This window comes from Ostrinia nubilalis, chromosome Z, assembly GCF_963855985.1.
Source record: "Ostrinia nubilalis chromosome Z, ilOstNubi1.1, whole genome shotgun sequence".
In the NCBI taxonomy this organism is placed as follows: Eukaryota; Metazoa; Arthropoda; class Insecta; order Lepidoptera; family Crambidae; genus Ostrinia; species Ostrinia nubilalis.
In genome coordinates, this window is record NC_087119.1 from 22809246 (window position 1) to 22833177 (window position 23932).

Below are 23932 nucleotides of genomic sequence, written 5' to 3' on the forward strand. Positions count from 1 at the left end.
AGATTGTTTGATTAAGAGCGCCTTTATTTATTATTAGTGCTACGCTTGCCGTGTTACTGTAGTATTTTACTTAGAAAGCAAAGCAACCACTATAGATTATTATGAATATGTTTCAACGAGTAACACTGGTGTATTTTGTATCTTTTTTGATATGAGTGACATTCCCGCAATAAAAAAACATGTCCACTGGACTGATTTTGACTCTAGCTCGTCTTCGCGCCAAAGACAACACTGTCGTGTGATAAGTCGCTAATGTAAAACCACTCTTATACTCTACCCTACTAAGTAAAATAAAAAGATTTTTTTACAACTGTCTATTCAGTTATTCACTCTGTTCTGAGTGAGTCTGGACCTACCATAGTTGCTCAGTGAACAAAAACAAATTCAAATAATTACTTAGGTACTTAAAACTTTTAAATATTACAGGCATTATAAGTTCTGGAAAATATGGTAATACAAAAATATACCAAGAATGAGTATGTAAATAATAATTAATAAAAGACCCATTTGTCGAATGACTTATAATAATAAAAAAAATTATAACTAATATGCTTAGAAAATGTTTCTAAGAACACTATCTCTACATTGGTACATGTTTAAAATTATTGACAGACCCTTGTAACAAAATTAAGAACAAAGTTATAGTTTAGTATTTTAATAATAAAATAACATAATAATAAACATAATCTAAAAATGCCATAAACGTAGGAACTAAAAAGGATCTTATTAAAAAACAAACCTAATTAGAAGTAATGAAGAACAAAGAGATGTCTATTTCAGATATTGATTTCTATTTTATAAATTACAACTGTATTTTGGTAAAATAATAATTTTGTTTTTTTGCTTCTGCTCCATTGCACTTTGTCCCATAAAATAAACCTCGATAGAAACAATATCTTTAAAATTCTTATTAATTGTTTTTAATTTTGACTGTGAGAGTTAATTTTATTTTTGTTTTTGGCGTCCTTTTTGTGACGCAAAAAAAACATTACCTTTAACCATTAGTTACGACCATTTACATTTATATGAAATATTTTTTTCTAGAAAGTAGGCCTACGTACAAAAATGGGGTTTACAAGTCCAAACTTAGCTACAGATTTTTAATATTGCTTATTTTTTGTGATCGTTTAGTTTTAAAATTACTTTGAATATACTTTTTTAGAAATATGATTACAAACATTGTTTCAGTTACACAAATGAATACGAGTATAGCCGAATTGGTTTTCAACCAATACAAAACCAGTTCACACACTCATTTTGTTTATCAATTTAGAGTAGAGAAGAAGTCAACCTTTTTCTGAAATTACCATTTAACCAATTTTACCATAACATTTGACCATTTGGCCAATGCACGTTGCACCAACTTTTCACCCAACACAAATGTTCCAAAACACTACATCCGATTTACAAGCGTGTGATGAACATCGCTCCAACAACGTTGGATCCTAGCTGGTTTACGGGCATTCCTGTTTGAACCCGCCATTGAAGTCTGGATGTCAGTAAAGCTCGCTGAAAGTCATAGGGTGTGGGTGGGGGGTGTTCACCCTCATGTCGTCTATTGGCATGGGTTCGGAGAGCAGCATAGTGCTGGGACCAACATTAGGTGGCGGGACCCCATTGGACACGATCGCCCCGTTGGTAGAATGGCCAGGGTTTCCATTTGACTCTTGGCGCATGATGTTCCGACGCCATTTTGCTCGGGCATTCTGGAACCACACCTGTGCGAAAAAGAAAGTGTTTCAATATGTATACCTGCGCTCTGAACGACGCCGATAAAATGCGAGAATAGATTAGGCCTATCATTGGAGAAATGAACTACACTCGGCATCAAATAAATCGCACCTCCCGCGACAAGCACTTATCAAACGTATGCATCTCCATCTCCACTTCCCACCAACATTGGTACCATTTGAAAGCCTAGTTCTAAACTTTATTTCATTAAAGGAAAGGTTTTTACCCCAAAAATGTGTCTTTACAAGGATCCAGAGTCACTTCTTAAAAAAATAGGTAGTTACGCTATAGCCATTTTTTATGACTTTTTAAAACTGTTAAGTTGGGATTAATCGCTATCCATCTGTTAAAGACGACACGTGAGATCTTTATTTGGTTTTATAACCATAAAAATTGGTCTAATTGATCCCAGAGGTGAGCCCAAAGTGAGGTCTATTTTCAAGTCACATTTATGGTAACGTAAATGCGCCTATTACCGCCAGTTTAAGCTGACTTCGGATAAACGTTACAAAATTAGATATAAGACGTGGTGATATAAAAGACACTTTAATTTATTTATAACAATGATGAAATAATCTTTGAATTCAAGTAGTAACAATGAGTATTCAATCACACAATAATTAATAAATAGCAATTTAATCTGAAAAAGCAGTTGTTTCTATTACCGACCTATAGACGAGGTGTGTTTCTATTAACGTTTTTTCTGTTTCTATTACCGACCGCTAAGAATATTGCTCTTCAATTGGGTATATTCCAAGAGGCACGGGTTCGATTCCCGCTCAGAGGCTCGGGAACCACTTGATTTTTTCAAGTTAAATTTGTTTTGCTTTTAGTTTTAGTTACATTTGTTTTTTTTTTTTCAAGTTATTTTTTATATATTTATTTTTTTATTATTAAAAGAGAAAAGGCACCCTTCTCGAAAATAAATAAATAATCAAGAAGAAATAGTAGAATAATAAATTCCTCTATTATACTTGATTACACGGTACCCGGTGTTCTAGTGAGTAGTGGGTGTCATTATAATTTAAACTATACTTGAGTTTTAATAAAAATTAATTTTCATTTAATATTTTATTTTTAATTTGACTATAATTTTTAATTAGTTTTTGATTTTAATTATGTGTAATTGTGTATTTTAATTTAAACTATGGACAATTGGACACTGTCTGTATAATTATTTTAAATTATTTATTTATTATTCAAAAGATCTTAAAAAGTTACATAGTAGTTGTGATAACGCATGATTGGTTTGGTGTCATGTCATAAATGTTAGTTATATCCAAAATACAGGCATAAAAGTCATTGCAGGTGGCGTTATAGTTATGAGGCGGTAATAGAATTAACTATGAATATTACTTTATTCTATTACCGACCGTAAAAAAAAACAGTAACCAGCTAAAATATCTACTTTAATGAAGACGTGATCAGTGAGGTATCATTTTTATTAGGTATTATTTTATATCAAATAGGTACTAATTAGAATATAACAGGTTTTTACAAAATCTATTGTCATACATTATTAGAGATATTCTTTAATGTTCATTGCAGTTTTATGCCAAACCTATGACAATTAACGTATGGCGTTAATTGATTTACTTATGTGAAATATTCTTATGAATCGATTAAGACAACAAAATGGAGGTTAAATGCGTAATTAAACATATAAACACTAAAATAAAATACTTTATCAAAATTCTAACAACGCCATGGGTCGTTATTAGAAACCAAATTATGAAAAGTGTTTCTATTACCGCCCTTATTTAAAATTGTATTTAAGCCACAAAAATACAGCGAGAGGGCTATATTGAGGGTTTATTAAGGAAACTAAAGTACTAATTAATATTGTTATGCAAAAACATGTTGGTATACTTATTTTAAATGTGTTAAAATTGCTAATTAATAACAAGTTGCACCTTAAGTAGCTGGGAGCGCGTCAGTATGAAAAGTGCGTCCGTTGCGGGCACGTCCCATTTAATGTCAAATAACTCCGTTTACTGGTTATTTACGAACACAAAGTTTAATCGTTTTGATAGTCAATAAACATATCTAGATAGTTTTTAGGTAACGTGTTTTCGGGAACCTGTTATTATGTCTTTTATGAAAGAAAGAAAAATAGGGCGGTAATAGAATACAAATTTTGGGGGGTCGTTAATAGGCGCACTTACGTTATATGTTAATCATTTATTTAGAAATGAAATGTATTTTTCTTTGAGGATATTTATTGGGCTTTCAAACAACACCAATATTGTTGGGGTACCATGATTGTGTCAGAAGAAAATCTTTAAAGTTCGCGTCGCGGAAGGTGCGGTTTATTTAATGTTGAGTGTATTATAATGTGTTATCATTTTTCAATGGGACAGCCATTTATTAGTATTAAAAGGGTTCATCTCGAATATTTATTTATTTATCAATTCTCTGTCTATATTACATGATCATTGGTTTTATGATAAAACCAACCTGTAGCACTCTTTTCGACAGCCCAGTTTTCTGCGCCAACTGCTTCAAGTCCTTAGCATCGGGGTTTTGGTTGATAGCAAAGTACGACTTCATGGTCCTCAGCTGATGGTGCTTGAAGCTGGTCCTCATCCGCTTGGTGCGCTGGGAGTGGCTGGACACGCTGCCAGGAGACGCAACGGAAGACTCGTAGGCAAGAGACTCCATCGAGGACGACAGGTCACCGCGGTGGAGAATCTCTGCAACAAGAGGAATGGTTAACTTTGGAGAATCTATCTTATAGATAGGGATCGCCGAGCCCAGCTGCTATCTAAATATTATTATTTGAGGTATCGACTGCTGTCAGTTTTTAAACAGAATATCATTCATCTCACAAGAATTACAAAGCCCAGTTGTTTATTAATATTGTTGTGTGGAGTAACGATTAGTTCTTAGGAGAATAAATTCGCAGAATCCTCGACACGAGCAATCATATAGGTCAGTCTAGTTAGATAGGTCACCTAACGACTAACAAACTCACCGCGAATGTTATGGACGTTACGGCAAGAGGTTTTAGGTCACTCGCTAGCTGGAAACAACTCATTCTTAATTAAATCGTGGTATATTTTATTTATTAACCATGGTTTTCTAGGGCATTTTATATTGCTGGCTAGTATTGAATCAAAAACATTCACTGAGCATCCAAGCTTTTTAGTGTTTCGGAAACAATTTCGCTCAATGCCGACCACATCCTAGTTTTTCAGCGCCCAATTATCGCCGGAGCCTGGCGATGGCGGTGATAGTGGCCGGTTGTGGTCGCGCCGCGAGATGGTTTTGCTAATAGGGGAAGTACGACCTTCCGGGGAGCAAGCCAAGTGAGACTGGGGCCTTATTCAGAAACTATACCCAATACTCTTCTTACACAATCTTAGACCCGAGTTGTCGAGAATTAATTTGCATGACACAAGCCTGCAACAAACTTATGCTAAAGCAAGACTTAATCGATGCAAAATACAGGCAGAAAAAATAGCAAACCGAGAGTCTACACCTACATATCTACAATGTTTTTGAGCTACACCTAATGAATACAGATCTTTTTTAAAACGGGCCCATCATACCTTAAAACCAAATGCTAAAGCTCTGTGCTAAAGTCCTGTACCGGACGGACAAAGACAAAGGCATTGTCAGTGTTCAGAGATACAGATTGTTAATACCGATTTGACAAGAGAATACCTAATATACCCAGCTCGTTCGTTAAAAAGTCTGCTGTGTAGAGCTCTCTTTTTAGAACCTCACCTTTACAAAACGCCGCTTTTATTAGTTAATTAGTGCCAGGAAATTTAGGGTCAACATTAACGTTGATATTATTTCTAATTCTACGCATATTTTGCGGTATATTCTAATCTCATTTATGAGACCTCAAAGATTCCAATATACTGCAATTACTGCAAACCTACTCCATATCGAGGTAATGTTTATGAATATGGGTGAGAAACTGCCACGCTAAGATTCACATCGATGACAATTTCCCTCCAAAAGAATTCTAAAGAAATATTAACTGTTCTAGACGAAGAATCCTTGCATAGTGCTTGTGAAGAAGTCATACCTAATTAACACTACATTGAGAGCTAATGTTTCGCGTTTACTAAACATAAAGGTTCGTTTCAACGCAATCCACACTGGATTAATAATCCAAAAATGCAGGATACCGCAAAACTGGACCACTGGACTGTCGTGTGTACCATAAAGTTAATATTCCACAAGGTAGAAGTAGAAGTAGGTATTACTTTTATAGTGTGAACACACATAAAGTGTGTTTGAAATTGGAATCACCAATTCAAACGGCGATCCGTTTCTTTTGCGGGACACTGCAAATGGGATGATCTTGTGAACGCTAATATTAAAACACGTATACTACTAAATGGGATCCTGCCAAAAGCATTAAGCAGCACAACCAACCCTCAAACAGTAAATTTTCGTATTACTAAACCTGAATGCCGTCTATTTTGGCGTTAACTAAGCGAATTTCGACTGCAGCTGATTTAATTAGATCCAGATCGACGCGGATAATTATTAAGTCCAACCTGAAATTGCTCTTCAAGGTGAAATCCGAATTATTCAATGCACCAAGCTATCGTTCAATTCAAAAGTTCACCGCTCTCAAAGTCGGTTCAATTTAGGGAGTAGGTTGTTAGTGTTTCAACAAGTTTATGAATAAAAATGTTTTGTTTTTGGTTTTTTAAATATTTTCTGTTTAGCACGCATTGGGATTGGGAGTAAGAAGAATTTTAAACACGTATTTGGACAAGTTTAATATTTGATTATTAAAATTACAGGCTAAGTGTCATTGTTAACACTGAGTATTCCATTAATCATTATGTAGAAATGTACCCAAAATAAATTAAATTCTGAAAGTGGGTGTATCATATTGTATTTAATTAAAATACTATTACGCGCCAACAAATAATATAAACTACAATAATTAACAAATAATAGTCAAACCTACTAAATTACAGAAGACGTTAATTGCTGACCTCGCCTTGTCAGTGCACAGACAGACAGATAATCCGTATAGATATATTTTTAGACAACGGAAGTCCAGCGCTGGTAACGGACAATTACTAACTTGCCCACTTACATGGATGTCAAAACAAATAACATAGTATGATGAATGTCTCGATAATTGGACATATTTTTGATCTAAACGATACAGAGTAAGTAACGACCCCACCGTGGTTTGACGGCCGAGCGATTTCAAACTTAATGCCCCCAACAATAAATGTCAAGGGCGTTTATTTCGATGGTATTCGGGTAGAGAGCCAGTGGGTTTTAATTTATTAATTTCTCGCCCCAAAGTACTTGGGTGGTGCATCGCCGTGTTTCAAAAACCCACCGATGCGAGTCCAGCTAATTATTAAATTCATAATTAAATATATTAGACGGTTTGAGTGATTTAAACGCGAGGGTCCGGTGGTGGCACTCAATTATTTTTTATTAGTTTTTTTTGGGGAGTGGATTTGTCCGTTTGTGGATATTCGCTTTGAGGTTTCCCTCCGAAATTGGTATTGTTAAGATAAGTTATCAGAGCGGACGTTGATGGGGATATGTTTTGTATGAAATTGGTGTCAGTTGAAACGAATCGTGAGTCGTGTCATAAAAAGGTGGCTATATTGTGTGTGTGATACTTAATTGTTTTGCGATAGTTAAAATAGATTACGACTTTATGGTGACTAAGGAATATCAATCTTTCTATTAAAAGCATATCGATGGTTTGATTACCATTAGGGTTAATTGTAATAAGAAAATCTTTGATCAGGATTCGATACACATACACAACCCACACTATTAAGAAAAAAAGAACGCAAACTACAACTTTATACTCGTAGTTAAGTGTAAAAATTTATTTTCCCACAAAACTTTATGTCAACCGAATAAACCAAGAGGAAAACTAAAAATTCCTCACCGGTCCTTTAGTTGTTAAAGTTTATTGAATTTATTTCAAACATAATTCGAAGATGTATAAACTCTAGCTGTAAACTGACAACCGCGTATCTTTAATGTTTTATTTTTATAGGCAAAATTAACATGTTACCGACTTTACATTTATGCTTTTTTTTCTCTTATAAAGCGGGTAATAAAGCATGTGGGTTGTAAAGACTTCGATATTAACGATTGGTTGTAAAAAAAGAAGCCTGCGGGAATACATATTTTATTGCACTGATAGGCGCCATTATGTCCTGGAACAAACTAGGAGCGGTAGCGTTAGAAAAAACTAACGTTCAAAGGATATTTTTTAAAAGCACATCATTTTGGGTTGATATTATTATTGTCGCCAGAGGAAAAACACAACGTATTTTTTTAAATCTAATATTTTTGTTAATCAATGATGAGAACTTTAATTAATTTGAAATCACTTGCTCTTTAAATAAATAAACTGTTTACTTACATGTAAAATTACAGTTTATAGTAATGGAAATTCTAATATTTAATTTTAACTTAATTTTTATTTTATTTGAGTAAGCTAAAATAAACGAGGCCCACAAGGTGGACCGACGACATCATGAAGGTAGCAGGAAGGCGCTGGACGCAGGTAGCTAACAAACGGGAAACATTTAAAGTATTGGGGAAGACTATGTTCAGCAGTGGACGTTTTTGGCTGAGATGATGATGATGAAGCTAAAATAAATCTCTAGTCGCTACCGCTTATGCCTTGAACGAAAGTCATAAACAAATTTTGGTAGACCTTGAAAACTGATAGCCTGTACCGCGTAAAGCGTCGGTGAGAGCGGCGCGCCACTACTGTAATATAACATAGTATCTAGTTATAGCACGACTTTTTGAAAGAAATATAGTAGTGGTAATGGCGGGCAAGAGTGACGATGGGTTTTAGTTCTCGTAAAAGATGAATTGGGTTGGGAAACCTTTAAAACATTAAATGGTGTTATGCAATTCATTTATGTCATCATTTACAAGTCAACATATGGATCAAATCTGTGAAATTAGTGCATAAAATCTAACAGTTACTTAATTTCATCGCTGCAGACTTCGAAGTCAAAACTTCGAAGGTTGAGACTTGTGGTCACCGCCTTTAGTTGCGGTCTCCACTTGACTTTTAACTCGCACCTTCTTAATGCTTAAGGTTGGGTTGCACCATCTTATTTTGACTTTCTTCAAACAAAAAATCTGTCAAAGTCCATACAAAATACACCGGTTACCATTAAAGTTACGGTCAAAGTTAGGTGGTGCAACTCAGCCTAAGATTTTGCATTAACAACTTCCGTGTTTTTAAAATACACCAATAAAATTAATAAATATCTTTGGATAATTTCACACAGCGTCATTTAGCCCCAAAGTAAGCAATTAATATGCTTTTTTTATAGGTGCTAGCTTAACCAATAGGTAAGACAACAAGTATTTAGCCTCAATCATGTAATCACTGGTGCCGTAGGAATCCGGCTCGAAGGACCAAAATTAGAAACTCATTTAATTATTGAGTAGGTAGTATTCCTTCTTAATTACGCGTGATTCATTAATAGACTAATTAGCTTGCCCCATTACATTCAAAAATAATAAGGGAGAAGGAATAGTCCCCGAGAAATTAGCAATATTATTTCTTAGACGTACCTAAATCCACGATAGCAGAACTGCGGGCAATATGCTAGTTACAAAATAAATGGGGAATATTTAGTTAAGACACTACTGGGCTAGCGGTACACGCAGCAGCTCGGAATGCCGCCTTATCTTTGAGCATGGATCAACTGATATCCGTCGATACAGCCATTGATGGCTGAGCTATAAATAAGTAGTTCCCTAGACCACTTTTGACTAAGATGCCGCAGCGGCAGCGACTTCTTATTCTTTCGTCACCTTTATTTGGGTTACAGACAACGTGCTAAGATAAGTTACTTTAGCTTAGCTCGCATAGCTAACGCAATTTCCTGTAGTGTTTGCAATCTGCACAACTATGAAAAACTTCGTCATCTATGCGTGCTAATACAATAAACTAACTTCGCTTAGTTCTTGGACTGCACCCTAAATTACTCCAATGGCAGTACATTGTCCAATGTCCACCCCAATGGGAGCCATGGGGAGGTCTGGTGGACAATCCTCTCGATTTCGTATAGTATTTATCTCGTATAAATAATAAGACTACGAAAAAGCCTTATTATTTGGTATCTGTTACACCATTCGTCTGTGTTCTAAAGCCTCCGGCAAGGAATTTTCATAGCAACCTAATAAACGAAGTACGGAAGCGTAAGATAGACATTCCCTAAGTTCTTGTTAAAATAATTCGGTGATGCTAACCGAATCGGATTTCTGGTATTCGAATATTACTATTAAAGGCCGAGATATTATCAGCGAGAACTTTGGTGTTTTCTTAATTAAATCATCTGTCTTTATTTAAGTTTGAATAGTATTTTTGTTGATCTTTTGAGTATGATTTTCCTTCTTTCTTAACACCCATCTATGGTTACATGTAGAGTGTCTATGAGTGGATGGTTGGGTATTAAATAAGAGATGCATATTAAATGCAGGAACTGCAAACGAGCATTTCATAGATCAATACTTAAATTAATACAAGAGCTGCTTTTAAGATTTTTTTACCGGCCATTAAACGAGGAATATTAAATTAAACATTGCTCTTTGACATACATACGAGTATATTATAATCATCAAGTACCTACCACTTATTTCTCCGACCTCAATGGCTACTACCCCGGCTGATGTAAAGTAGGGTACTTAATGTGATTATAACTTACAATATCTATAATCAGGTGTTTTAAGCGAACCTTTATCAAAAACACTCAACCTAATTTAATCGTTTAAAAATATCTAAACGCACAATCAAATGCCCAAATAGCCAATTACTAATCTAAAGGACGTATCCTCGATTGACACCACCAGACCGTGTCTTAACTACAACAATATTCAATAAACAAAACTATAAAAAATACTTACCCACGCGCCCTAACTAAATACCCATTACTCCACATTAATACCGATAAGAAAAACTCCCTTTGCGCTAATTAAAAACTTGAGACAGAAAAAAGCCGCCAAAGATCATAGATAAAGAAAAACAAAAAGCTAATAACAATAAACAATAATAATCGACCACAAACAACAAAAAATGGCTGCCAGTGTGGGGGAGCGCGTCACCTGTCATTGCTCTGGGTTTTTTTAATCGTCGACGCGGAAGAATTATTTGACCACACATCATTCGGGCCAATCCAATCGCAATTAATGGAACAAATGGTGTGAATTTAATAAAAAATACAAAAGCTTAAAATGTCGTAGGCAGTCAAAGCTGTGGGTCGAAGCTTAGGTACTCTTGTTTAAATCTTGCCCGTGGAAAAAACAGTTCAAATGAGCAAAATAATTACCGTGATACCTACTGAATATGAAAATTCGAACCCATTACGATCATATTACAAGTAGATTCTAAACGAATATTTTTAATGTCGTTATCTTGTTTTAAGATGTTTCTCTACACTCTGTATAAATGGAAAATTACAGATTCGTGATATACCGTTCCGCTTCGGGTGTGAAGCATCTAGTTTTTGGTGAAAAATTACGAAATTGTGGCCCAATTAATATAAAGTTCAGTCAGCTTTTAATTAACCAATATCTCATTAACGCTGAATACTGATCCGTGAGTGTGAAATAACGCACGCAATCATCCACGCACAAACGCACACAAATTTATTTTATGAAGGCGTTGAGCATAGGGCTGTCATCCATCCGCACTGAAAAATATTTTGGTGGTCATCCTTTAGTTACCGATCACACAAAAAAAATCCTCACACTGGGTAGACCGACGATCTGGTGAAGGTCGTGGGAAGTATCTGGATGCGGGCAGCGCAGGACCGGTCGTTGTAAAAATTCGTGGGCGAGGCCTTTGGCCATTCGCTGAAACTAACGAGTGTTACATACGAGTACTTAGTAAAGTTCAGTTAGCAAGTATTAAGCTCGCTTTAAACGGCTGAGCTTGTTTCACAAAAGAGAACAGTTCATCCATTCATTTTTTTCAGGCGGATTACAGTTTTCAGCCAGTTTGATGAGCGTTTGGCCTTTGCCAAATATTGTTCAAACGAAAACTGAAAGTGACTGAAAACTGAACTTTTATGAGAGTATTGCGCTTTGATATCTGGAAAAATAAAGGTGAATAATGTCCCTGAAAATGACTGGTTATTCAGTGTTATTTAGCCAATGATTGAGAATCTACATAAATGCAAACATATTGAATAATTGACAGGCGTGGTACTTAGAGGTAGCATATATCAACATAATAAACGTCTAATTCGTATCACGCACGATCTAATTGTTTAACTTATTTTGATACCCAAAAAAGTTTGTTTATTAATTTGCCAACCCTACCCTGAAGTATTGTTTTGCGGCTCACGAGAAAATGTTATTTAAACTTAAACGAAATGAACGCAGAATATCCGTTTCCAAATGGATTATAAAAAATGTTCCGTTAAATAATACAATAATCATTATATTATTTACGTCTGTAGGTCCTTAGAAAGTTACAACGTTCCATACAAGTGTTTTATTAAGCCTCTTCAGAAACATATTTAATATTTAGAGCACGTACGAGCGAATGATAATTATAATTAGGTAAGTGAGTGGTGTTCTTTACGAAAAGACGGCATTTATTAAAAGCCTCTTTACAACAAACGAGCAAAAAAGCTTCTCAATAGTACACCTAACAACATTAACTGATAATACATTTTTATATGATGGTTAGAAATTATAGTAGGCACAGTGTCAGACACAGTTACGGGATCTCATCTCGGTATATCTCGATATATTGTCACTTCAGCTACAAACTTAACTGTTTTAACAATAAGTAATTGATGTGATAGGTGAGCCATTTATAAATATGTGCTAAGTATTAAACATTCTCTGACTGAATATATCAATACCAGGTAAAGAAGTATCATAGCCAACACAGCACGGTTCATTTTCACAAATCCGAATTGGTTTAGCAGAATGCACTATTTGTAATTTAATATATCGAACTTAGTCGCCATTTCACAAGCTCCGCTTAGTTTTGGCTGCTTAATTGGTGTTCATAGAACTTGGAACAATATCATTATTTATGTGATTAATGTGTTTTTAACTGTGATTGTGCTGACAGTAAAATTTGTGCTGTGGTAATGACTAGGAATAGGTTGTTTTGTTTTTGTTTTGTTTAGTATGCGCCTTTTCAGGCTAAATTTCAGGTGTACCTAGCCATTATTTTAGTTGCTGGTATTTTAGTGGATTCAAATGAACTTTGAAAAACATATAAATTATGTTTATTATGTAACTTGTTCCATGTTTATGTGGTTGATACAAATACAAGGTGTCTCAAAAGAAAGTTTATATTTAGTGGATCGATTAAAAAAAAAGTAAGCCGTGTATCGAAAAAATGTTTAGTAACTATTAAAGTACACATTTTGGAATTAAAAGAATTTATTTCTTAAAAGTAATATTGTCCAAATGTAGACCCTCGCGTTAGTAGCACTCATTTAATCGAACCGTAAAATCACTGCTGACGGCTCAGGCAGGTAAACTCAGTGATGGCTGCCATTTCATGACGGATATTTTCTTTCAAATACGCCAGGGAAGTTGGTTTGGTGGCTTAAACTTTAGATTTTAGTTAATTCCATAGGAAAAAGTCCATAGTGGTTAAATTAGGACTGTGTGGAGGCCAATTGATGTCATCTCTCCTAGAGATCAATTTTCCAAAGAAAATTTCACATGACCAGCCTCTGATTGGCTTCTTGGGGCTTTAACTCTTGCATCAATTGAATTTTCTAGGAGTGTAGCTTTAGGTCTTTGTGAAAAATGCGGTGTAATGATGATCTATGCACATTTAAAGCACTAGTGCGCTTCCGAATTGAAAGGTTCGGGTCGTCACGAGCGAACTGATTAACACTCTCCACGTTTTCTACCGTTTTTGATGACTATAGTCGCCCGGATTTTTACTATTCCAGCGTTGTACGGGTCTCTTAAAACTTTTTGGCCCATTTCTTAATGAGAAGAATGCTTGGAGGATCATTTAAGTGGCGAAATCTACGCGATACAGTCACAGAATAACCATTTATGTAAAATTCTCGCAAGGATAACGCGCGGTCTGCTCCCGAGAAATACTCCATAGCACCTAAATTCCCAAGAGCCAGGCTACTGATTGACATAACCCCCGCACACCTCGGATTTGTTGCGTTCACGCAGTAAGCTAATCAAATGTAAACTTTCTTTTGAGACACCTTGTATTTATGTGATAGTTTTCAGTTTGATAGTGACAGAGTTTGCTTGAATATTACTGTCTATGATAAGACTGCCATTTAAACTCTTCGTCCCGCTGCTGGAGCAATATCAGATGGTGCCGAGACTAGGGTTGCTTTAGCTATGATTAAAAAAGAAGCAAGCACTAACCATCCCTATATTTTTACTCTTTGATTTGATAAAATTGCCTAGGTAATCGTCATAAATTTTAGTTGAAAGAATACTCCAATATTTAAAACAATACCAAAACAAACACGGGTCATGCTCTTACCGATCTGCAACTAGCACGTTCATTATGCAAAGTTGTTCAAATACTATTTTTAAAAAGCCACGAGCGAAGCGAATTTCCGACAGTGGAGATCATTGATACGACACGTAAAAATGTTTCAAGGACTCTTAGTTCTCATTATCGCCGTCACGCGCGCGCACAAGTGGCGCTGTTGGCCCAACACAGCCCTTGCGCGGTTTGATTAAGGCTGGAGCCGTGTGAAAGATAGAGTGATATCGCCCAATATTACGTCACAATTCAATGATAATAGACAAGAAAATACAATAACAGGCAATTATATTATAATAGAGGTCCTTTTAGTATATTTCCCCTTTTCAGAAACTAAATGGAATTGTAGAATTAAAATTTGCAACTCGTAACGACTTCCTAGAATTAAATACTAGATTAATATAAATGGAAATTCATTTCACCATAAATGTGATTCATATTCGATAACTTACTTCGATAAAAATGTAAAAGTTGATGCAAACTTAATTGAAACCATTCCATATAACATTCGAAATACAACCCGTAAACCAAACAAAATCGGAATGAAAAACAAAATGCCTTGATTGATGTAACTAACGTTCATCGTAAAATGAATACGCCGCCATAACTCATAAAACGCTTTGTTGCTATAAACGAAATTGCTTCCGAGCGTAAAACAAAAAGCACGTGAACTAACAAACGCTTAAAATCCTGTGCAACGATGAAAACCAACAGTAGCGAAAATTCACAGAAAAGAAAACAAAAACCGATCGTCGAAACACCGAAAAGCGGGAAACGTCGTGATGTGCCGTGCATCGATTACGCAGAAACAAATGCAGCGCGTCCACTGGAATACAGCCGAGTGACGTCCACACTCCATTCAGCCAGTACCATGATTAATCGTGTCGAGAAGTCACACAACCTGAATTCACCTCAATGAGTGCCTCGCATTTCGACGCTATAAAGAATAATCCAGACTGCGGACCCCAAAAGGCGACCGAACTTATAAACCGGACTGCCTCCCGCTCACTCCTGCGGGATCCCTCGTCGCAGGAAAGAGACAAGGGGAGGTTTGACAGTGCGTCGTCTATTCATTAGTCGTGATTACGCCACGGGATGAATTGACATCTGGGACGTCGGGGGAAGGCGCCCGTGCTTTCCCTCTGAGGTTTCTGCTAAATTTTAACGGATCGAGTTCTATAAAATATGTATATTGTCGCCGTGCACGTTTGAAGCTAGCACTTAAATGGAACAGAAAAGGCGAGTTGCGAAAAACCGGGATAAGAGCTGCAAAGGTGTTTATGAATGATACATTGCTTAATTACACGAGTAAAGCTTTCATGAATTCGCTTTGAGAATTCGCTGGGCTATTAAAATATAAGTACAGGTACGAGTACTCACCAAGAGCGGTGCTAGCCATCCTCATAGTCTGGACCTGCATGTCTTCTATGGACCCTTGAGCCAATTTTCTCTTCCTAGGACGACCTTTGGGGCTCGGCCCTCCTGAGTAGAATTGAGATGGGGAGTCTCCTTCACTGTGTAATTCTTGGCACCTGATAAAGAGATTTTCCGTAAAAATCTAATTCACGTTTCAAACATTTTGTTAGAAGCCGGACCGTCTACGCAAATAATAATAACTTTAAATAATATTACTATATTTTATACTGTATTCAATTTATTTTTAGTCTGATCACTGGAGTATTATTGAGTTTCAGGATTATAACAATCAAAATAGGCAAACATTCATATTTAGTATAATTGTAATTTTGGCATTACTTATTCAACATGAAGAATCGGCCACATAAGTTGAATATTGGTGACTCGAATAACAACTCATTTTTAATCGCATGTTACAAGAGTTGGAAAAATTGGAGAGAGAGGCTCCTGCAGTGAAGACTAAATAACCAGATGATGATGATAAATCATTATCAATCATCTCACCTATAAACACTCATATCGTCTTCGCAGTAGTCGTCCAAGCACGCGTTATCGTAATGTGGTCTGCAGTACACGAGGCCATCCCTCATTCCAAAGACGTCACCCTTAGACAGCAGGGTCCCACAGGCCACGCAGGTGAAGCAGGTCAGGTGGTAGACCATCTCGCGAGCCCTCATCACAAGCTCGTTGGCCGTGATTCCGTTGCCGCAGCGAGCGCAGCGCTTTACGCAGAACAGTCTGAAACAAGGATCTGGATTAAAAGTAGAGAAGGGCATAAGTCTGCCAATCTTACTTTCCTTGAGCAGAGTTTAAATAAATAAGGGTTAATTTTACCCATCCCTAATAAAATTACAGGTAGGCTCAATATAGGCTCGTTTTGGGCAAGACAACGAGAAGTCTATTTGTGATCAATTCAATGAGTAATTAGAATTTTTATTATAACTTCTATTCCGACAATGGCTTCTACTAACACAAAAGGTTCTCGACAATAATCCCCTCAGTCTGAGTCCCAACAAAGTTCGGTGTAGTTAAGCGGTGCAAATAAAACTTTTACCGTGGATTACAATTTTGAAGCTTTACTTAGCGCCTCTCTAGTGGAAAAGGCTTAGTGGAGCGAACATACAGCGGATATAGACACTATGCGCGGGGTATGTGCGATAAAAATTGAAAATTTCAAAGACTAACGGTGTTTATTAGCGCACCACTTTGCATCTTTGAACGTTTGCATCTTTAGTGATAGTGTCGCGTTGTTTCACAAATCCTCAACGTTTCAGCTAATAAATAAGCTTCTGACCTGGTGAATGCAGTCAAATCGGAGTTTTATGCAATGAATGACTAAAACATTTGCAGTAATACACGTTATTCTAGCTAGAAGAATCATGACCTAAAAAGTTAATCACTTTTTATATTACTTTTATATTAGAAAAACACTAGGATTATTTTACTGAATTTTTGGAACAAAAGCATAAGCTATACAAACCTCAAAAAGAACGTGTTTCAAATTAACCGTGTAATTCCCGACCCTCTGAGTACTTGTATTAGGTAAGATTCGTTTGTTTACCAGATTCCAAAAATAACAAAAAATAAGCGTGGGTGTAATCGTTTCCCGATAACACACAATTGCAGGTTTTATTTCGTTACGCTACGCGTGGCGGCACTTACGTGGATTTACGAAGAAAACACAGTTAGGCACTCATCTGGAGTTTAATATTTCCGGGAAACGTGTACACGATAAAGCTCGGTTTAATATTTCTCAGAACTGGTGCAGCTGTTCTCGGTATTGCAACTTTGCAACCTACAAACGTTGTTTACAAACATAGTCACACATCTTGGCAGATCGTTAGCATTTTATCTATACTTATAATAAATCTTATCTATACTTATAATAAATCTGTAGAGAGGTCAGTTCTGTACATGAAATATATTTTCAAAATAACCATCAGGGGGTGATTAGTGATCGATACTGATGCCAAAAATGCAATCAGTAAAATTTTTGTCTGTCTGTCTGTCTTTCTGTCTGTCTGTCCGTCTGTATGTTCCTTATAGAAACAAAAACTACTCGACGGATTTTAACGAAACTTGGTACAATTATTCTTCATACTCCTGGGAAGGATATAGTATACTTAGGAATTCCCGCGGGAACAGGAATTAGCGGGAAAATCCTTTTGTATGAAAAATCTAAACCGCTTAAGTTAGACGCTTGAAATTTGGCATGTAGGTACCTTAAGTAAACTTAAAGCTTAGTTACAACAAAGAATCCCCGAAATTCCCACGGGAACGGGAATTAGCGGGAAAATCCTTTTGTATGAAAAATCTAAACCGCTTAAGTTAGATGCATGAAATTTGGTATGTGAGTACCTTAATAAACTTAAAGCTTAGTTACAACAAGGAATTCCCGAAATTCCCACGGGAACGGGAATTAGCGGTAAAATCCTTTTGTATGAAAAATCTAAACCGCTTAAGTTAGACGCTTGAAATTTAGCATGCAGGTACCTTAGTAAACTTAAAGCTTAGTTACAACCGGATATTGCAAAATTCCCACGGGAACGGGAGTTAGCGGGAAAAAACATTTGTATGAAAAAATCTAAACCGCGTAAGATAGATGAAGGGGGTAAAACGGGATCCACGCGTACAAAGTCGCGGGCGGCCGCTAGTCATGAATAATGATTGCATTTGAGGCAGGTACTTTAGGTAATATTAAAACCCGAAATGAGAATTTGTGGATGCATTAGTCATCCACTGTCAGACAAAAACTAATAACAACTAGGTACTTGTTTATATTTTATTTTCATTATTTATAGAGTTCTAGTTCTTCTAGAGTTGTCATTATGCGAAGTTGACCAATGCGAATTTGTCATTGTGAGAAATAGACATAAGAGAAGTTGTCTTTTAGCGAAGTTGACCAATGCGAAATTGTCATTGTGAGAAATAGACAATAAGAGAAGTTGTCTTTTAGCGAAGTTGACATTTTAAGAAGTTGTCATTTCGAGAAGTGGACATTTTGCGTCCTGTGGGTCTAGACAAAGTGCAAATTATAATCGCAAACCAGTCGAAAAGTGGTCGAAAAGCCCCTTTTTTGTATGGAGTTTTGACGGATTCGATTTTCGATTCGATCAAAAAGTGCGTTTTGTCTAGGGGGGCTGGTGTCATTTTGAGAAGTTGTCATCATGAGCTGAAACGATTTATTAGACTGATTCTTAAGAAACTATCAACTTTAATTTAAGCTTGAAAATTAGTGGGTTGAGTGACTTCACACCTAGCGAACACGGACAAAGTTTTGGCAATAGATGGTTGAAACATAAAAGGAGGGTTGACAAGACTTTGAACGCCGAGAAACTAGATACTATAGAAAATGTTTTGTTCTAAAGCTCAGGTGAGTCAGACGTGTTAAAGTGCTCCAGGCCATTATAGCTATAGCTAGCTTACGAGTAGTTACTAGGGGCTCAAGGCTTGAGGAAAGCAGATTTCAATCGGGTTATTAATAAAAAATGTGTAAATCGTTTCAAAACTGATAAAACTTTTTACTGTTTGGGACATGATTTTTTATTGTAAAAATAATATTATCGATAAAAATATATTATGAGTTACAAGGAAAATATGGTGGCGATAATATTAATGAACGTGCCGGCAACTATCGTTGCAGGGCTGTCATATGAAAATGTTGAAATTGGAAGCGACCGGTAAAGGTAATAGGACTGGCCGACTCGAAATTCGAGGAACGCTAGTTCGAGCCCCGCCGCCGCTCGTCTATTGTGGTGAACCCACTCATAACACAAAGTTAGTACGAGGGGTTAAAGGGGCTTTATAGTAATTGTGCAATACAAATTACTAATATTCTTTATAAAAAAATCATTAAACTTGCCTTATAGAAAGCCGGGTTATCTGTATTCCCCTAAACTGATTGTTACTAATGCCCGAAGGATAGCTAAATGATTTTACACCCGTCAATCACTCCCAATCATTTGTGAGTAATCGCCATACTCATCAGACCCTTAGTACAAAATTATACCATATGTTTGCCATGGGGCCCCTTATCACACGTCAGCGTGACCCTTGACACTCCGATAACTATGTTACTACCGACATGTTTTTGTTTGTGATAAAAAATAATAGCGCAAATTGATTATTCGGACTAGCTGTTGCTGCGTATTCACCTGTGATGTACCTATTATTATTCTAATGCACGTTTGTGATTGGAAATAACTTTCGTATACTTACTTACACATTTTAAAATTGTAGTCATTCGGATATTTACCTTCACTTTGTTAAGTAAGTTATCATTGTTTTTGCATTTGGTTACCTCATTATTGATTTCAGGTTTTTCACTTTTATTGATATTATTATTAGTAGGTAGAGGTAAACTTTATGACTTCTACTTATTTTATACGAGAATCCTTTAGGATACCTATTGAGAACATTCGATGAGTTCATAATAAAATGATAAGTATCTAAAATTATACCTACCTGTGTAAAATACTGCTACCTAGAACTATAAGCTGATAACATTTTAACAATTTGAAGCAATAATATGCAAAGTAAGGTTTGAGTGTACAATAAACACATGACACACCATAAAAGAACAAATATCGTTACACCGTCTTGACAGGTGTGGGAAAGAACAAATGTGGACTAGGAAAAGCAGGGTACCCAGCGTACTCCCCTTAATAACCCCATGTCAATAAAACTACACATGCCATGCGTACCTGTTTGATGTATCAGAAAATCAATCTTTACTGCTGTTGACTTTGGATTGTTTGCCGAAAATTTTGAAATACAGACCAATTATTTTCCTGCTAGAGTAAGGACGTTGCGTAGTAGTCACTCCGAAACGAAGTCTTGTTTTCTAATGTCGTTTATAAAGCTAAAAATGTACCGGCGCGGTGCAACGTGCTCCATACAAAATGGTAACCGTCCATTATTGCATGGTATGACCGCAGCCTAAGAAAGCTTTAAAAATTGCAACAAAATTCGCCTTGGCCAATACAATAGGCAAGATACAGAAATTCGCAATTTTCGCTAAATACAAAGATACTTTCTAAAATCTAACTTCTACTACATAAACGTTAACAACTTCTATCAGATACATAGGTAAGGAGGTATTACTCCCTCATCTGAAAAAAATTGTATAGCTATCTCACCTATAGTAGTCTTCCTTGCAATAGATATTTCCGTCTCGTGAGAAGCATGTCAATTCCGTATCGAGGGGCAGTCGGCATTCGCAGCAGCGGAGACAAGCCCCGTGCCACTGGCGGTCCACAGCAAGAAGGTAATATCTGGGAAAAATGCATCTGGTGAATATACAAAAACATCAATTCCGATTTGTCTTTAAGATGCAAGTAATCTCAAAAACCCGTCTGCTCGTCTACCACCTATCACATAAAAAAAGAAAGCAATAGCTTCAGCAAATCTTCTGAGTGTAAAGACGTTATTGAGTTATTACCATACCACGGTTCATTCGCTTAAATTTTCACGAATAGAGAAAGAGTTTTTCCGTATTTTCAAGGCCTGTCCTTGAGTCGCATTCCCAAGAAGAAAATCCATCAATAAATTCTCGGAAACATCCTAGAGCCAGTTCCAAGAAGCCTTACCTATACTAACACAAGTAGGCTAGACTAAAACACTTTTTATATGTATATTTACTGTAATATTATTATGCTTTTTGTACTTACGTACTCCAAATATTTTCGCTAAGGTGTGTCAATAACTACACTTGTGAAATGAAACTACAACTATGGAAAATTTTTCATCCATTTGTGAAAGACAAATAATTGGAAGCAACTTCAGTTCTAAGTTTTGGATGTCTTAATATACCTAGTATAATACACCAGACGAACTCACCTGTCCTGAATTCGTCCCCCGCACCCCGCACACTCGTCCGGGGCGGCCGGCGAGTCCTCCGAACTTTCCCGTTCCTTCAGCATAGCTTCCTGATCAGTGGTGCCCCCCCAAGTAGACTCTGAATCTCAAATAACAAGGTTCAGTTCTCGTGTAGCATTCTCCTCGCCGTTTTGAAGAGCCATCGTGGCTGCCATTTGCTTTTTGTGACCGAAAACTGGATGGACCTGTTGGCAAGGTTAGGTTTTATTGAATTGTTGTAAACAATGGAGGAAAGGATAGAGGGCATCCGAAACTTGTGTATATGAAGGGTGGCTAAAAAATTATTTAGTAAATTCTATTTAAATAAAACTTTTTAATAAAAAAGGAAAATTACACATTTATCTAGACCTTTCAGATATTTACAACCAAAATCAAAATAACCCGCATATTTGGGGCGTTGATGCTTGATGTATTTAGAGAGAGCAAAGTCGTAGACTGAAGATAGTGTATACCTAATACAAAATACACGAACAACCGAGACAAACGCGGTAAACGAATCAAATAGCATAATAATAACATAAATATTTATTATGTATAAATATTTAGTACATAAGCCCGGCCTGCTTAGCATAGAGTTTATTATTCAGCAGCAGCCTCTTTCGATATACAATGGCAGTTCTATAGCGACTGCTATAGAGGTTTCTATAAGTTCCTATAGGATTCCGAAGTCCCTTTCATTCCAAGACAATGGGCGAGCGAATGGTCCTACTTTTGTTTTAAAGGTGGCTTGTTTTTTGTTGACATAGGTAGATAAAGAGTTATGTATGCAGTTCTTTATTTTGTTTTGGATAATCTTTTGTTTGAATGTCCGAATGATCTATTGTGGGTTTTATATTTAAATATACGTATATTAAAAAGGCTCTCTTAATGAAACCAAGTATGGGCATCACCCAAGGATCAATATTAGGACCTATGCTATTTTTTTAAATAAAATTACTTCATATGCTATGACTGGATATAGGCTAGAAACACATTCTTGAATATTAAGACTTCAACTACAAAGTAGAATAAAAGTACAATAAACTGGTAAATTAGCAGGAAATAAGTGACTGAACAATGTGCATTTTGCCTTGTCTAGCAATAATTAAGACCGACATATTCAGTGGCCAATATTCGGACTACATTATCCGCAGCGTTTGTGGCTCGGAATTGCGATGGGCTTACACTCGAATTGAAGGATGATTTACAGTTTACCCGCCATTCCCGTAATTTGGTACACCAATCCAATTTTCCAGTCAATCGGTAACGAAGATTTCTCCTCCTTTATACGGACCTAACTTAAGTATAAGAGTCGAACCATCTTTGTCTGTTGTCTGGAAGAGATCCCATAGCGATAAGGCCGACTAAATTTTACTGCATCTTTTTTTTTTCTTTTTTATCTTGTGTGATGTACAATAAAGTGTGTTCTATCACGCAAAACGTCCATCAACAAACGCAATTCGAAATTAGGTGATGTGGGTATCGGTAAATCTAAGACATTATTTTGTTACGTATTTGATTCCAAGATGAACACAAATTCACAATAGTCCAGTAGAATTAGCTTTTAAATCGGAAATAATTCCTACAAAAGATTTTATTGTTTTAATGGCTTCATTGGTTGCCCATTAAGACTCTCCTAAGTTTTCGACTTCGACGGAGTTGTGCTTAAGTGGTGGGGGCCCCCGAAAGAGGCATTTTTTCGGTTTTCCGGTTATACCGCGTAAAGGACTTACCCTATCAAAAAGTGGTCTTCATGACGGTTGAAGGGCACTTAATCCTGCATTGAATAAGACCAAATTCATATGTTTTGGACAAACCGTTCTCGCGCTAAAGTTCGGCAAAGTAGAAAATATACGTATAATTAATGACCCTCTCCACGTCCAATGGTTTGTTACCCACAGGCTTCCAAGTCTTGAAAAGGGCCACCTCAACCAGTGTAACCCTATCAAGGCTTACGAGCTTGATGCGCCTATCCTTGTTCGTCCCAGCCGTTCCTTAACTGCGGTTGCTGCACCTCTTCCTGGCACTCACCTGAACGACTCTGTGTTACCTACTGTGGCTGCCCCTCTTCCTTGTATCCTCCTGCACGACTACGTTGCCTAGCCGTATGCCTGGTCTAAGGTTCGACGCCAGAAATCAACAACAACAAATTCATATTAAAACGCTGAAGAGTTTTTTGTTTGTTTGTTTGAACGCGCTAATCTTAAGAATTACTAGTTTGATTGAAATCATTATTTTTGTGTTGAATAGCTCATACATTGAGGAAGGCTATAGGATATATACAATCACTCTACAACTAATAGAGGCGAAGCAGTAAAGAAAAATGTTGCAAGCACGAGAAATAGTATTTAAACTATTTTCACTCGTACGAAGTTGATTTTGTGGCGTCGAACCTTGGACCAGGCATATGGCTAAGCAATGAAATCGTACAGGAGGGTACAAGGA

The 23932-nt window shown here is 36.5% G+C and overlaps 1 protein-coding gene across 1 annotated transcript in view; it reads right to left on the reverse strand.

The window, feature by feature from the left end:
• Positions 1-626: 626 nt before the first annotated feature.
• LOC135086712 (LIM/homeobox protein Lhx9-like) overlaps positions 627-23932 on the reverse strand; it is a 37309-nt gene continuing 14003 nt past the window's right edge. The window contains exons 2-7 of the mRNA XM_063981489.1: positions 21470-21693; positions 20770-20904; positions 16136-16369; positions 15596-15747; positions 4189-4424; positions 627-1718 (exon numbers count right to left, since the gene is read on the reverse strand). Coding sequence (XP_063837559.1) covers positions 1497-1718; positions 4189-4424; positions 15596-15747; positions 16136-16369; positions 20770-20904; positions 21470-21552 — 1062 coding nt within the window. The 5' untranslated portion in view covers positions 21553-21693 and the 3' untranslated portion in view covers positions 627-1496. The remainder of the gene's footprint in view (positions 1719-4188; positions 4425-15595; positions 15748-16135; positions 16370-20769; positions 20905-21469; positions 21694-23932) is intronic.